The sequence below is a fragment of the Sardina pilchardus genome, chromosome 23 (genome assembly GCF_963854185.1).
Source record: "Sardina pilchardus chromosome 23, fSarPil1.1, whole genome shotgun sequence".
Classification (NCBI taxonomy): domain Eukaryota; kingdom Metazoa; phylum Chordata; class Actinopteri; order Clupeiformes; family Clupeidae; genus Sardina; species Sardina pilchardus.
In genome coordinates, this window is record NC_085016.1 from 17,107,611 (window position 1) to 17,125,316 (window position 17,706).

At 41.1% G+C, this 17,706-nt stretch overlaps 1 protein-coding gene across 1 annotated transcript; it reads right to left on the reverse strand.

Moving 5' to 3' along the window:
* Positions 1-6,836: 6,836 nt before the first annotated feature.
* Positions 6,837-14,305, reverse strand: cabp7b (calcium binding protein 7b). Its single transcript, XM_062528332.1, has 5 exons — positions 14,197-14,305; positions 9,016-9,159; positions 8,526-8,638; positions 7,398-7,545; positions 6,837-6,964 (listed from the first exon to the last, which is right to left on the reverse strand). Exons 1-5 carry the CDS (start codon positions 14,303-14,305, stop codon positions 6,837-6,839), a joined length of 642 nt encoding a protein of 213 aa, XP_062384316.1.
* Between the last annotated feature and the right edge of the window lie 3,401 nt (positions 14,306-17,706).

A 17,706-nucleotide genomic window follows, 5' to 3' on the forward strand; every position in this document is an offset into this window, starting at 1 on the left:
TGAGTTTGTGTGCCTTTGCAGTGGTGTGTTTCAGCAGTAGACAATCACTCAGCGCTGCTACATAATACATATTGCAATTGGGAGTGTAGCTAAATTGTTTTCCAATGATATCCAGATATAATCAATCCGTATTTACTTGACAGGTTGGTGTAGATGGAGCCCAAAATACTGTTGCGTAGGTGCTGTACCCTTCACATTGGAAAGGAGTCCTCCAAAAATAACCTGGGCATAGACAGCTCTACCCCTTGGCAGCTGGACTCTTTATTCTGACTCTGACTTGTTGGCTCTAGGGAAGGGCCGGCGTTTGCGCTTCGACACGCTCTCAGAAAGAAACCTCGCCGGGCCTTCTGATGCGTGCATGCGCGCGCACACTTCCGACCTGCACGGCGCCGTTTCCTCCGGGATGGCGGGGCGGAAGCAGTAGGTGTGAACTCGAGACAATCTGCCAGGCTCCCGCGTTGATTGATATGCCCCCCCGTGGGGAAAGCAGAATGCTCCTCCGATGATTGACAGCTCTGCCAGGGGGCGAGGGTCGGCTGCTTCCATATCTGTCTTGTACCATCACGTCAGAGTTCCCTCAGCTTCCCCATTCCCCCCTTAACACACACACAGACACACACACACACTACACACACACACACACACACACACACACATACACGTCTGACATATGATAATATCAGCCAGCCAGCCAGCAGTGGAGATGGACTCTATTGCCCACTCTCTGAGTTCAGTTAAGCAATCGAAAAGATCCACAGATAGAGGAAGACTATTTCCCCCCTGCTCACAGCTGGAGAGAAAATGTGGCCTCACAGCCCACTTCCTTCACCCAACAGGGAACAGGGGAGTATAAATTCGTTTTGGGTTTTTCTGGTTGCTCTGTTCCCTGCTTAGTGATGCAAAGACTGCCTTTATTAGTTTGGAGGGAAAGCTACAGGCTACAGCGATCCATCCCCGTTCTCTGTTTATTCCGAAAGCTCGTCTATCTGATTTAAAGTGATTTATTCAGTCAATGTGGAGCGCACGGTGCCTTTTTTTTATGTCTTCTATGGGCACCAACAACCAATTAGCATAAAGTCACGGCGGCAGGCTTCAGTCATTTCAATAAGATCGTGTCCTCACAGAGCCATTCTCCTCCCCTTTCTGCTCCATCCAGGAGGGCGTTCTGAATATTCAAGCTCCCTTAACGATGGCGCTCCGAAGTTTCAAAGAGATGTAAGGCCTCCCAGCGGGACCGTAATTCCCACTGAGAGTAAAAGGAACTGTTCAGAGAAAGGAACAACAGTTTGTTTCTGCCCTATGTCACTGATCTGAGGGGAAAAAAGCGTTTTTTAAGCGACTCTTGCACACATTTGAACAGCAACTCTTTCTATGTGTATGTTGTATTTATTTATTTCATTTGTGATGATGTTGTGTAAGATGGAGTGTTGAGTTAATTGTAGACTTGGCCTAAATCCTGCACTCAATGTCATACGGGTTTGTGAGTCTCTATCCACTTCATGGAGAGAGTAGCCAAGTCCCTAAGCTCTCTAGTCTAGGCAGCCTGACAGCCCAGAGAGTGTGAGAGAGAACTGGAAAGAGAGTGAGAGAGAGAACTAGAAAGAGAGAGAGAGAGAGAGAGAGAGAGAGAGAGAGACAGGGCTCTACGCCAGAGGCACCAAGAGGAGCCCTACGAGACTCTTATGTGTTCAGTATATTGATCTGGCAGATAAATGTAATCTGCTTTCAGGAAAAAAAAAGATTTTGTGATTACCACTGTTGAAATAAAGCCTCGCAATGAATAGCTTTTTACACACTCGAAGGCCCACTTGCTGCCCAAAAGAAAATAAGATACGATTCAAATTAACACAGACTGGTATAGCAATTAAATAAGCGGCATTTACCATCCAAATTAAGTTTCAGCGCCTGGAGGAAAACAGCGCATTACCCAGGGAACTTGTGATGAGCTTTTTAGGGATTCTTCTTTTCTCGGTGTTGACAATTATCCGTTGGCTGTGAATAATTTCTGAAGGCATCGCTAATGGGTGCTGAATTGCACTGCTGATAAATATTCCGTCCTTCACGGCATGCCATGAGACTGCACTTGCATTCCTCATGGCTTTGTGACTCATCAGCTTTCTTTCTCAATCTCTCTCTCACACACACACACACACACACACGCAGGGAAAAACACACCTTTGGAGACATGGAAAGATTTCTTCGACATTTCTCTGAATTTCATCATCTTGGGTCCATCAGCCAGCCAGACCCAAGCCTAGTCATTAACCACCTGTGATGTGACACTGTGTTGTTTTGTGGTATAATAAATAAATGACATTGTTGCAGCCACAAATTCATAAACAACATCAAAGAAGGGAAGCAGGATGGAGTTTCAAATGTAGTTATAGCATGTAGGATGTACAGAATCGAATCAGTTTAATTTATTTAGGAGAAATGACATAATATGTAGACTGATATACTGTTTGTTGCACACAGGAAGATTGCATTGAAAGCCCAGAGCATTTATAAAGGACAATGTTAATGTTCGCCATGGTGCTCAGGCCATTTTGACAGGGTAATTCCACGTATATAGTTTTATATTTTCACCAAGGTCTTGACCTTACGTATGTTTGGGCTGTAGGGCCAACTCCCAGACCATTAGACAAATCTGCTGCCCAAATTCAGTTTGAAATTCATTAGTATGCAGCGATCTTCGAAAGAGCCTGCCCTACATTTCACATTTCACCACATTTCTCCAGTCTGCACTGATATCCGTCAGACAGCTTGGAGCGCTGCCATACCCTCCAGCTCAGAGAAAGAGAGAGAGAGAGAGAGAGAGAGAGAGAGAGAGAGCCCAGTGAGAAGTGCAGCCGTGAGCGCCAGCACTGTCAGCCTCTGTGTGTGATAAACGGATGTAAACAAGAGATTTCTGCGGGCCCAATGTAGCAGATGCTTCGGTGTTTACTGTCTGCTTTTTTTGCGATGTGTTACAAACGCTGGGGATGCACCGTAATTATGCAGAGAGACACGACGGCTCGTAGGTTCAAGACAAGCAAACACAACCAGTCAGGACACACACCATGACGAATGCATCAACTACCTTTATAATTGTTTTTCAACACCAAAAACATCATTGAAAGGGTTACACAGTGATCTATATTTGCTTTTACACATAAATATATTCATATAGTCATTCACCATAACATTTCTCCAGGTACCAATACATATATGGTGAAAAAGCTGTGAAAAAGGCAGAGAATTTTCTGTATTGGTAAACATTAAAATGCATAATGTCTTTCTCATAATTTTCCCCCTGTTATTGCTGTTACGTCTTTGTATAGTCTTTATTTCAAAAGAAGACAAAAAAAACTGTACTTAGAAAACAATTTATAAATAAAAGGATGTCATTCAAATCAGAAAATACTCAAAATCAAATCAACTGAAAATATAAGTCACAATATTTATAACATTCTGACACTACCATTTAGAAAACTCCAACTAATAATCATCTATATTGTCTCTATAAGCCAATTGTTACATATTATGACTTTTCAGTGTTTGTTTGTAGCCCCAGATTTCAGATGCATGTGCAAGTCATCTTATATCTCAATAACAAAGTATGCTCAAAGTATGTTTGAGCAATGTATTATAATTTTAGGAATGCCCTCTATCTTGGATCAGAAATAGTGTTTTAATACAATGGTAAACCTTTTAAATCTGCATTGTATTAAAATATTGCATAATTAAAATGATGAGATGAGTATAAACTCACATTTCAATACATCACACTATCTGTTGATATACACACATGAGAAGTTGCTATAGACACTAGGAGTTCACAGCATGGAATTGTACTAACTGCTTTTAGATAGCCTAATGTAGCTTCCTATATGCCACGTTGCATTAATAGAATGACAGTGTGATGACATTATATATCAAATGATATTATAATTTGCATAACCTTTTGTCATGTATTCACTTACTGTATACAAATATTTTGGAACAATATATGACAGGGTTCATTGAAATGTAGGTTTGACATGAGCACAGAAACATGTTTTGTAACTATTTATACATATGCCCAGTATGACTATGTTGAATCCAATGTTACAACAAAAATGTATCAAATCAAAACAAAACAAAACAGACAAAAAATCCAAACAATGAAATAATCCCTCATTGTCGTCAATTCATTATCAAACTGACCACAATGATGGACTCACTAGCTATGATTGGTCCAAAGACTACATAACTAACATTTACCATTTAACATTCACATTAAGTTTCCCATGCAAGCTACAGAGAGCAGCACAGCACTAGTGAATTTAGGCACAGACATATTACAATTGTGACAGCAAAATACTTCATTCAAACGGAAGGGTCTCTAGATATTAGAAATTGATACAAGGACTTAATAATTCATCCTCAAACAATTAAAACCTTTAAATCTTAAATATTTCTGTCGACTTTGGGAAGTATCTGCGATCAGTGCCGCACTACATCTTATCACACGTCTGAATAAAAATCCTTAGTGTAGTTTGCTGTCTTATCTGGACTTCTAGAAAGTCATTATAGCAGTCCAGGGTCACCTTCTACAATTGGAGCTACATATTTTAGCTAATTCTTTTTTTTTTTTTTGTCCTGCAATGTGAACACAGCCAAAGTGTCACACAGTAAATATTTGGGTGACTTGACTAACAACAATAGACACCATGTACATTCAGGTGCATTACCAGTTGATACCCTATAGGACACTTTTATGACACCTTCTCAATCTCTTCAAAGCTGAGGTAGCTAACACTTTTAAAATGTGATTCTCTCTCTCTCTCTCTCTCTCTCTCTCTCTCTCTCTCTCTCTCTATATATATATATATATATATATATGTATATATATTTTTAGAGAAATTAAACTTTCATCTTCATGTCAGTGGGGAATACATTGTCATCAGGTCTAGATAGTTCATTAAGCACTTTATGGGGAATATGAGATGGCATGAAGGAACTTTTTAAAACAAACACTTTGGCAACAGCTGGGAACATCTGTGCATTTACCACTAAGTGATGCAATATTGCACTTTCCAAACAAGAAACGAGTGAAAATCTCTCAAAACTAGGGCATACAATTTAGATGCAAGCTAACTAACGCCCCTTTTGAAAATTGTATTGTGATCAGTTGCTATTGTGTTGGTGTGTTGGTGTGTGTGTGTGTGTGTGTGTGTGTGTGTGTGTGTGTGTGTGTGTGTGTGTGTGTGTGTGTGTGTGTGTGTGTGTGTGTGTGTGTGTGTGTGTGTGTGTGCGTGTGTGTGTGTGTGTGTGTGTGTGTGTGTGTGTGTGTGTGTGTGTGTGTGTGTGTGTGTGTGTGTGTGTGTGTGTGTGTGTGTGAGTGAGTGTTTGTGTGTCCGCCACAGTCCCTGGCTGAATGTTTTAAAAACTAAACTGATTTGCATTAAATGAAATGTAAATTGAGAGGGTTTAGTTGAGCTTTTTGAGAGGAGATTAGACGAGCACTGTTTTGGGTGATGGGATCATTGTAATTTATTTGACTTAATCCTACCTATTAATTTTTAAAGACTATAAAATGTAATATTCTCCTGTTTTGCTTTGCTTAGTTTAAGGAGTCATATCCTTCCACTTTGAAATACATGAAGAAGCCTTTCAACAGCTCATGAATACATTACCTAGCGGCAGCAGCAGCAGGAAGCCTTCCCAAGCCCTCTGAGCAGATGTAATGAAATTAGAGAATGGCAACGCGCACTCAACAAGGTCAAACAGACAATGATAAAACATAACATGGAAGACCAGACTGTGATCTGATTTGAGGACAACTTCTCCATTCCAGCTAAGAATAAATGATGATCTTCTCTGATAATCGTATAAGCACAGTGAATGGTCGATGTTGAAATGAGGGGGGGATTTTTTTCTATGTGCAGAGTTCCAATGCATGTGAATTAATTATAAAATGATGCTATCATAATGTGTGTGCACAATATATGTACAAATTGGGATTTCACATTCAACACTTTTTGCTTGTCAAGCTAGAATGCCTGGTAACACTGAATTTTCTGAGTGTTTTTCGGAAGACATGTACTGCATAAACTGCATTCCCCTGAATGCTCTTTTTTTTCAAAAAAATAGTTCTTCACTTGTCCCTGTAGATTAGGTTTGTTTTTGGAGCAGTTTGGTCCTAAGAGCCCAGTTACAGCCTCAGTAGTCCACACTTTACAACTGGCCAGGGTCACTCCTAGAGACAGACGGAGGGCTTTACATCCTTTGGAAATAGTGAGAAGAAACATGCCAATTCAGATTAATGTCTCAGTGACTCCAGAGCTCAAGGAATATGTTTATGTTTTCCATCTACCCACAAAATGTTCTGGGTGTTACAAAGATGGTTGGGATCAAGATTTATAAATACAGAGGATGTACTAAATGAGTTATATACACAATAAGTGTCCTAAAGTTTCACAACAGCTAACATTTTTTTGTCTTTTTCCTTATTGCCTCTGCATCCTAAAATACGTAATGTTTTCACTACTACCCTGTCTTCTTGCATCATGTTTCACAACATGTTTTTGAAAACCCACATAAATATAATTTACGTACATTTATTTTCTGATTAATACATGCAATTTATGCATTATTCATGACTGTTATCAGTGGACATCAATTTGAGGGCCTTCGCCTTCTCTGAATGGTGAGTCATTATCTGTGGACATGAGGGCAGTTGTGGGATGATAACCATTTTTGACTTTCACTTGGTGTCTGAGTCATTGGGCCAGGGTATCACAGGATAAAAGGAAGCATCCAATTTTCCAATCGAGTCGCATCAATCGATCTTCTTCCCTTTCTGAGAATGGTGCTTACTTCATCCCCCTGCGGAGCATCTGATTGGCTGCGATGAGCATGACACTGATGATGAACGCAATGGCGAAGGCACATATCAGGCTTTTCCGCACACACGTGTGTTTCATCTGATGTTTGGGGCTCGCTGTCAAAAGGAACATTAAGGAAATTACAGGTCAGTTACGGAGTTACCCAGGAGACGCAAGCACAATGACAATAAACGTCATCTTTATGGCCACTTTGGACATAAAAAATACTTCACACGCAGATCTTCAAAGGGTTCTACAAACGTTTCCCATCATTAGAAGTCCCTCCTTTAATGAACGTTTCTACATGACAGGTTTTTGAAGGGTAAAGGAAATCAAAACATGCCAAAAACCATTTTAATGAGGCAGTCAGAAGATATCATATCAACACTGAGAAAATCATCCCCAGTACTGGTCCTCCACAACAGCAGTCATATCAAACACGGTGCACCACTACCGCCTTCGCCATCTCAACCACATCTCAAGACTTTTTCAAAGCTCCGTCCACGCCCAGTAAACTTTTGACGGTTTTATAAAACGATGATCTCTTACTGTTAATATCCACTTGACACTCTGGGCTGTCCAGGTGGCTTTCCTCGGTCATAATGATGTTCTCGATGTCTTTCATGGTCAGGTGATCGCAGAAGGTGTCATAAAGAAGCCTCTTGAGTTCGTCCACTGTCAGCTTCTGCATGTCGCACTGGGAATAGAACAAGACAAGATGGACTCTCAATGAAGTGGCAGACAGTTAATAGTCAAGTGCTATCTCTCAAGGGGTCAAAGAGGTGCCATTACAGGCCATACATAATTCCACACCTCGGGCTGCTTTAAAGTCAGTGCTCGACTTGTCCCACAATTTAGCACAAGTGTGGGCTTGTTCTCCACTTTGGCGAGGCTGATGAGAAAGAGCTGCAGCCTGCACGGCCATTTGTTCTTGTTATGCCGTAGCAGCTCCCTATGCCCGTTCTGCCAGTGAACATGTCAGCCATGATTTCGTCCCTGACCCTCCAGTGGTAGTCGGGGGGAGATGAGGCAAGGGAATGGCAGTCTCACAACACAAGCTTTTTTTTTTTTTTTAATTCATATCGATGTTGATGTTGACAGGTGCTAACGTTGTTATTTACAACTGAATCTATTAGAGACTCCCGGGAAGATGGGCTGATATGTTCACTCTTCTGGTCATATCCTTGACCTGCCCCTATTAATGTGTGCTGGAGATGGTAATGCATTCAAGCAATAGCGTGAAAGCCACACTGCCTGACATTTGACATACAGTATCTTTATTTGTGACGTTTTTGTACTGCCAGGAGTTATTGGAAATAGGCTACAGCAACTTCGGTTAGTTTGGTCAACTGCAGTTTTACCCAATAAAATATACGGGCGTCATATCACATAGAACTGTGAAATAGAAGGGATGGGTCAAAGCAGTATTAAAACCAATTGATGGTGGCAGTATCAATGTGAGAGGACACATAAAATGTCTCTCTCATAAAATGTTTCTCTCTCTTAAAATGGGCAATTTTGAACCGAATGACAGGACATTCTCTTATGTTGTCTTGTAAAGGCTGTTCAATTTTTGTTTTCATCAGTCAATGGTCTTACTAGCCAATAGATTGGTTCAAAGACAGATTTGTGGACAGATAAATATCAAAACATAATTAAAGACATTTTAAAGTATACCTTCCAGAAGACAGAATCAAAGTCTGCTCCATGAAACTTGTCTGGCATAGTTGTCGCTGACAGCTTTGGCCCTAGCAATGTGACAAACTCCTCAAAGTCGACCTGACCATCGCCTGCAACCACAAAACAGAGAAAAATAACACAAATGCATTTGGCCAAAGACAAATCTGTCAGAACTGAAAATGCAAAACATTTCCCTCATCTTTTCACATAGGCCTTCTATTGGTTCAGGTGGTGTTACAAGTGAGAAAAGTAAGGCATCTGATATTTTAAAATGTAGAGTAATGTGATCCTAAATTATTTAAATTTTTACCATTTCATGATCTCAGTCTTAATCAATATGGATAATGTGGACAGTGAATAAAATATGAAGATAGCTATTGCATCAGGTAGTCTAGTCATCAAGGTAATTCAACAAATTAAATGTAACAAACCATGAATTATATATAAAAGCAGAGGCAGAGGTTTAAAGCAAATTGAGATGACTCACCGTCCATGTCCAGTCTCTGGATGATGACCTCCAGCTCCACCTCGTTGGGCATGTAACCAAGGGAGCGCATGGCCATGCCCAGCTCCTGCTTGGAGATGTAGCCGTTCCCATCACGGTCAAACACCTTGAAGGCCTCACGGATCTCTGCGTGGAATATTAGCATGGATTCAAATTATGCAAAATTCCAAAGCCAGCACACAGAACCTAATGGCAGATTGGCAAGCTAAGGTTGCACGTGGAGGGTTACTTATTTTAACCTTAACCTCTAATGTGATATGATTGACAACAACAATTATTGTGCTTGTACATTATAACTCTTGTTTGTATATGCTTATGGTAATTCTGTTTTGTCTACTAAGACACACACACACATACACACACACACACACACATACACACACACACACACACACACACACACACACACACACACACACACACACACACACACACACACACACACACACACACACACACACACACACACACACACACACACACACACACATATTATATATAAACTGTTTATTTGAATGTTAAGGTAATGCTTATTGATAACACGTATCCTTGTATGTTGCTCTGGACAAAAGCATCTGATAAGAATCATAAACATAAACCTATATTGAGCCCATTGTGATCCATAAGGAATTTCTATGGACTTTGAGAGAGGTATTTAGTCATATACTGCAGGTAAAACTTTTCCAGGGAGGTCTTTTCAAGAGAAGCTATTGCAATCTAATCACGCAGAGGCAAGACACTGCAGAGAGGGGCGTTCTCCAGGAGAGGTTGCATATAATGAGATTAAGAAGGAAGATGAGAAAGAATTAAACAAGCAATAAATTGGCCTTTTCAAGTCAACTTAATTAGGCCTGGTCATAATTGCTTGCTAGCTTTAATAAGCATTTGAAGTAATTCGATTAAAATGGATGTTTATGCCTCTCAGTTGTATCACTACCATATCGGCGTAGTGTCATAGGTTCATAAATAAACAACACGTTTCGGTTATCCAAGATGACGTGCATGTTTTGTTATTAAAATGTATTTGTTTACTAGAATAAAAATGACACTGGCAAAGCATAATGCATGACACTTTCTAATTGACACAGATGCAGACACACACGTACACAGACACATGCACACACACGTCATTCCCTTTGATCCATTTCATGTCAAAACCCATGTCATCACCAAAGGGTACTGGGGAAAAAAAAAACAAAAAAAACATTCTCAGATCATTAAAACATCTTATGTGTCAAAACAGCCAGACTTGTGTCCCCAACATATCACTGGGATAAGATTGAATGGTTTGATGTTCCATCAGACTAGAGCCCCTACTCGCCAGTGGATCAATACATCAAACCAGCGCTGATGTGAGATGCCATGTCACATTAATGGCTCACTCAGTCTCAAGACTTATGGCTCTTCTTTTGTAACAAAGACATGAGAAATTCAACGTGATTTGTGTAAGACTACAGTACAGTACATCTTCTGTTTGGGTCTGATTAGAGGTTTTACATGCGTGACAATTAAAATCACCATGGAACACTCGTATGGATTAAGACAGCGGAAACTGTGTTCTGGCAATGCAGCGGGGCATGTAAGCCCCAAAACTCAACCTGCCAAAATGTGTTGACTCATGAAAATGCTTTCCTACAACACCAACAGAGACTAGTGATAGTGATAGACTACAAGCACAGGCTTGCATCAACCTGGTACCTGGAGTTTGCTGTACAGATGATAAATGTCCGAGTTCATTTCTCACTGAAATTACTTTTGTTATGTGTTTGTTATTCAAATCACATATGCAACTACTGTAAGTATCAACATCTCAAGTATGAAAAGAGTTCTCTTTGTGTTAATATACTGGCAGTATTGTATTGAAAAGATACACATGGTGCATGCATACACCACAAGTCTACAGCCGTGGGTGTTAGACTGATGAATGATAAAGAAGTTTTTCAGCTTAATGGTTCATGTTAGGCCTACTAATAAATTGATTAAACAATCTCTTTTAAATCTACATTTTGTAATTAAGGTTAATTGTTTTCTGTATCATCTATCATCTTGCTGAGGACTCTCCAGGGCTCTGGTATGTTTAACACAACACTTTGCAATCTATGGATTCATGTCTTAGCGCTAATAATGGACTGGACTCATAAATCAACTGGAGCGCTAGTTCACTTTCTCCTTTGTCCAAAGCAATTTATTTTCCTAACATTGTTGTGCTGTGTTTGTTCCTGGTGAGTGAAGGTCAGTTATAAGCTTAGGGGCCGTTGGAGAAAACACCAATGCTTTCTTGACATATTTTTGCATATTTGATTGATAGAGATCCCCCAGACATGGTCTCTGCAACAATGTCCCAACGTTGCTAATCACAGACCCACTTAAATTCATAATTACCAAAAGCTTGGCCCATAAACTATTAGCATTTCTGCATCTGTTAATTACATGAGTGGCCAGAGAGCTGAATAATTAAGTAAGATGATTACCATAAACATGCAGGAAAATGACTTTCATTGACTGGCACTGTGGTGACACTGAAATAAATCCAATGGAGTTTCAGAGATTCATGTCTCTGTAAACAAGTTTCGGTTCATAAGGGCCTAAACAACTGTTTTCCCAAGAGAATTCTGTTAAATCTCAAGAACCTGAGTTGGACTTCAAAGCTGTGTACTGTATGTGCTTGAGAAGATTAACTGAGAGTGAGTATTTCATGTGTGTTAGGCGTGACTAAACGTGGCAAAATTCTTAGACAAAAAAAAAAATCATGTTATGAAGACAGAGAGAAAAAGGCTGCGTCAAACCTTATCTGCTACCCATGCTCAGTTCCATTCAGATTTAGTACTTGAGAGCTGTAGTGTTTCCCAGTGATAAAATGTCTAACAAATCAATTTTTGGAACGGTACATCTTCTGTGGATAAGGGCAGTGTCATCTCAGCAGAACTTAATCCTGCTATGATCAAGAATGCCTGTTACACTGTACGGGATGAGGGAGATCGCTTAAAATCATTAGAATGCGATTGTCATTGACCTTGGCTTCCGAGGAGATGAGTGCTCTATGGGGACTATGGACTATTAGGAAGCACAGCAGATAGAGGAAGTGTGTGTCTGTGTGTGTGCATGTGTGTGTGTGTGTGTGTGTGTGTGTGTGTGTGTGTGTGTGTGTGTGTGTGTGTGTGTGTGTGTGTGTGTGTGTGTGTGTGTGTGTGTGTGTGTGTGTGTGTGTGTGTGTTTGTTTGGGTGTGTGAGTGTGTGTGTGTGTGTGTGTGTGTGTGTCTGTCCATTTCTCTCTGTCTCTCTCTCTGTATATGTGTGTGTGTGTGTGTGTGTGTGTGTGTGTGTGTGTGTGTGTGTGTGTGTGTGTGTGTGTGTGTGTGTGTGTGGTGTGTGTGTGTGTGTGTGTGTGTTTAGGGGCAGGGGGTAAATGATTGATCACTTTGTTCAGTTGAAGCAAATACAACAAAGACAAAGCAAACTCACATTTAAAAGAACAACTAAAAGTAACACAATGATCAATAATGGCCTCCGGCTCATTATGGCAGTTGGGACGTGGAGAGCACTAAAACAGGACATTTCTCTCAAATAAACTTCACTGATTTCAGTTTGACTGAAGCCATTGCCTCTGCATAGAAAAGTAATACTGAGACATTTGCATAAAGTAGTGTGTATATTCGCTGCAAGCAAACACTATTAGCCATCTGCTCTGGGGAACACCTTAAGCTGTGCTGGTCCACAGCTCTTATGCACACTCTGCATGCCTTTCCATGGAGTGAAACGTAGACTGGAATCAGAGAGAAAAAAGATTGACCCAAAATAAACTTTGCATACTCACACCTGCACACTCCCACCCCTGTGTAAGTTCAGCTTAGTGTTCTACATGTATGTTCAATATTCAGTGAAATGTCCTTAAATAAACATGCTAAAAATATTCCGTGTTCTAGAATTCTGGCTGCTGGATCAGGAGGCCAACTGGCCAACCAGCAACTCAAGAACCTTCAACGCAGTCCATGGCTTGATGTCCAAGTGTCCTTGAGTCCTTGACCGAACTCCTGTCTGATTCCAGTGAGTAAGTTTGATACCCTGCATGGTTGCCTTCGCCCTTGGCAGGAGAGTGAGAGGCATTACCTGTGAAGTGCCTGTGAATGCTCTTCGGGGTGGAAACTGCTATTAATGCAGTCCATTCCCTATTTCACCTGAGCCCGCACAAACCAAATGTGCTTCATCAAAATCAAGAAGAAACCACTTTTTGAAGACAGGCAATCTTCAAATGTCATTCGTCCACCACCACCATATAGCACAGGCTCTCATATCAGAACAACTAATCACTATTATAGCTCAAAGCAAATCAATAGAAATGAATGGCATGTTGCAAGGTGCCGTATAGCCGCAAGGTGTAAAAACATGGTATTTTTTCCCAAGGACCATTCTATCCATCGCTGTCACAATGATTCAACCGCTTGCTATACACTAGACTTTGCTTTCATCGTTTAATCTTAAACAGACTTGACTGGAGTCCTGCTCTGGATTGCATGTAAATGTGCTTCAAAAGAGCTTTTATTTCTTCAACACCAAGGGAATATTTCTGCTGAGACCAAAGGTGTTCTATTGTAAATTACATCACATGATTTGGTATTCTAGTAAGGCCCTATCAATTCATTTCAACAACCATATTAAATTTGGTTGTTATGTTATATGGCTTTACGAAACCATTTTAGTTCATTTAGACTGATTGACCAATCTGGTATGCACAAGACTTGTTTCCACTAAGTTATGATTAGTGTAGATTTTCCTTTTATATTAAACAAGAAACAAATGGATGCTAAAAAGCAATTACTGGCAGCCGTGCAATTCAGTGACTTTGCAATTTACTCTCAAAGAAACTTCACTAATGATTTATCAGCAATATACCTCTTTATATAATTAATTTCTTGCCATTGATATTCAAACAGCTTTGAAATGTCAATTAAGTAGGCTTACATACATTTTATTCAAAATGCACCTTAGCCAGCAAGTGGTTGAAGTACGGCACCAAAAAACAGCGCATGAGAGCTCTCCAAGGTGCTGAAGTTTCAACTGAGAGAAACGCAAAATAGCTTCCTAACCAAATAATCGATGGCAGCTGCCAGTCAGACACACACGTTAAGGTGCATTTTATCAAAACATGTTGTGTCTTTGACTTACCTTCAACCTCATCGTCCGGCAGCTTGATGGGAGGCCGATAGGACAAGATATCGGGGATAGTGCAGAGTCCGCGGTACATGAACCTGGAGGTCACGGCACGCACTGGCATTTCTGCGCGGGAAACCCAACACCTGGCTGGTGATCTTCATATAGCACGCTGATGGTGAACCAGCACTTTTTCGCTGTACTCCTCTTGGAAGCTCAAGTCAGTAAACATCGAGTATTCTCCAGCCTGTGGCTATATGCTGTATATCTGCTCTAGTAAATGGAGCAGTGTGCTCTTGGTGAGACGCCGACACACCAGCTAGAGTTAAGTGGATTGTCTTTGGTTATAGAAGGGAGTGCAATCAAACAGAAGAAGTGACAAGAGATGCTTCCGGAATACAAATATTGCAACGCCCAAAGACTAGAATTTCAGCTTTAAGAATGCCGAAAAATCAATTGCATGTCCCCTGGTGACACACAAACCACTTTCTCTTAAAATAGAAAAATTAAAGCAACATTTTATCTGTGGTGTTCAGATTGCTCAGTGAATTACACAGGATCAACACTAACACTCAGAACATTAGACAGAATTGATCTTACACTTCGTATTCCCTGAAACCCGCCAAGAGGATACACAGCTCTTGAAGATTTTTTGTAAATCAAGCTTAATATTTCGATGATCCGTTTTCTGTCACACGAATGCCAGTCTTGTTTAGATCCCGGCGACGCCGCCTAGACAATACTGTTTTGGATGTTTGCCTTTGATGTATATCCTTTTCAAATGTTTTGTTTTCATGCCCCCTTTGTTGTTTCAAGTCAAACAAATTTCCACTACAAGTATCCTAAGCCTTTAGTTTTTCATTAAAAAAAACTCGACTAATTATAGACTCATACGAAAGCAAAAAAAAAAAAACAATTACAAACGACTGTAATGATGTAAACCAGCTGACTTTGTTTCCCAAAGTATAGTATTAACCCCAATCGGCTTTTCTCCGGTAGGCTAGTAGGCTACTCCCACCTGTCTCGTACGTGCACCAGTTTCTGTCGCTTCTCAGCACGCGTCTGTCTCGTTGCTGCTCCTCTCACGAAACCCTCACCGCCACTTGTAACCAGCTGCCTAGCGCACTTCGAGCGAGAAAGTGAGTGAGAGAGAGAGAAAGAAAGAAAGAGAGAGAGAGAGAGAGAGAGAGTGTGTGTGTGTGTGTGTGTGTGTGTGTGTGTGTGTCGTCACATCCAACATGTGTTAATTCCATGAATTTGACATTTTTGTCTAAGGTAAAAGCAACAGCAGATTATACGAACCACGAAACGTACAATATTGCAATTGTATAGTCGAGACACGTAATATTCATTTAACGTGGGCTCCACATGGTTGCTCTATCATCAATCGTTTTGGAGAGGTATACAAGACGCTGCTGTTGATTGAAAACGAAGCCTGGAAAGATGGTGGCGGCGCTTGTTTCAAAGTAGGATAATATCTACATTCATTTAAAATGCACCCAGATGGATGAATGCATAATTTATTCAGATTTACAGACTCCCTCAAGGACAACCGTCCACACCTCAAATTAACACACAGTTTATCTATTGCAGATGCACACTCGAGCTCTTGACAACCAGCCTAAATAAGTTTTTCTAAACCCAAACATTTCCAAGCTCAAAACAACACATTATTTCTCTCAAGTTAGGGTATAGGCAAACACTGGAACTAGACAACTTTATCTATCTCTTCATTTGTACATCCAATCTATCTAGATATGCAACAACTGTGCCTTCTAATTCTTTGATGTGGCATCAAATTATAGTGTAGAATACATTTCATGGGGACTTTCACCAGCTTTCCACTTATGATATGATTTGATTAACATACTGTATCTTAACTAAGTTATATTCTGATAAACTTTACTGAGGCAGGATTCTATCTGGGTACAGAAGCCTCTGGAAATATATGCTGATGCTGACCGGTTGAAATGATGATGATGAAGTTCATTATCTGTTACGGGGAACAGAAGCTTCGAAAGCCCTGATTTGGACGTCCTGGCCGACTGTGCAGCTGGACCAGTTAGACTACCTCCAGCGCCGGCCAAAGATGTTTGATCCGAGTGACCCGCCGGTGTTGGCAGCCCTGCCACTTAATCTGCTCACTTTCACTGTCAATTCTCAAATGGCCCCAGCTGTTCTCCTTCTCCTCGCCACCACACCAAGTCTCATCATCGCTTCGCCGATTCACCTCACGGAGGCAGGGTGGTGGTGGTGGTGGTGGGAGGGGAGGGGGATGGGGGTTAGGATTCGCGAGCAGCTGCTCCTCGGAAGGCACCCCCAGCATGTGAAACTCACCTGCCGAGTCACCCCGCCGCTGTCTGGTCCCTCGTGCGTAGCCCCCCCCTCGCCGTGACATCTTACAGGGTGTGTGTGTGTGTGTGTGTGTGTGTGTGCTTGCATGCATGCGTGTGTTTGTGTGTGTGTGTATACTGTATATATATATACATTTGACTTACTTTACTACTTACTTTCCGTGTCCTCCTGTCTTTTGCCATGATGTTAAACCTGGTCATTTCCTGCCATTCAATGCACTCTACAGTAATCTGGAGTTGAGTCAGATTCTATGGTTCTACGTGAATGGACTGGATTGGAATGTAGTGAATGGACTAGACAGGAATTTGAGCGTGGGAAGTTTTGTTTTTCATCTGCAAGGGCATCTGCATGGCTTAGAGAGTAGACACTGGCACAGGAGAAATACTGACAGACTTTCTGGTCTGCTCTGTTCTGTTCTGTTGCCGAGTTCAGAAGCTCCCTCATTCTGTGCTTTGCTTATCAGCACGCTCTGAGTGCTTCATCCTGTGTTGGCAACGGTTGCATGGAAACAGTCCCAGGATCCCCATTTCGAGCCCCTTTCTGATGGTATTATTAGCTCATAACTCTAGCGGGGGATATTTTTTGGATTTGTGGCTCTCTGTGTCTGACTTCCTCGGCTGTCGCTGTGTCTACGTACATGATTACCCACTGCGGTTTAGTTTTTTTCTCTTGTTTGGAGTGTCATTTTGAGGCACTGTTTCCGTTCTAAAGTCGGCAATGCAGGAGCACAGATTCATACACATCATTAGATTTGGTGGGATTTACCAAGGCAAGTTTTCTGGGTATATTATTTTCTTCCTGTGAAAACATATCTGTGAACAAAGCCTGCAGTGCATCACGCTGACTGAGGGGTTATCATCGCTGACCAAAGAGTGACTGGTCCACAAAGGATGGGTTGCTTACAGGGCTGAGTGATAAAATGATTTCCTGGGGGAGGCAACAATGGAATCCTGGACAAAACAGCATTCAAGGGCTGTTGGATATTATCCTCTCCTCGTCTCAAAGCCCATGAAGCATGAACTAAAATGCCAGAGGAATGTATTCTCACCTTCTGACAGAATGGCTTAAGCTGTATTTGGAGCACATTATGCTATTATTATTTTAGATTTCAACACTGCACTAGGCACAGTAGGTAAAACTACTTACGGTATTGCATAGTGAGAACACTGG

Coding starts and splice junctions, on each gene's coding strand:
- cabp7b (XM_062528332.1), bottom strand. CDS start 14,305: ATGCCAGTGCGTGCCGTGACCTCCAGGTTCATGTACCGCGGACTCTGC. Junction 9,160..14,196: donor GCCGGACGATGAGGTTGAAG/GTAAGTCAAAGA, acceptor TATTCCACGCAG/AGATCCGTGAGGCCTTCAAG. Junction 6,965..7,397: donor GTGTCAAGTGGATATTAACA/GTAAGAGATCAT, acceptor TCCTTTTGACAG/CGAGCCCCAAACATCAGATG.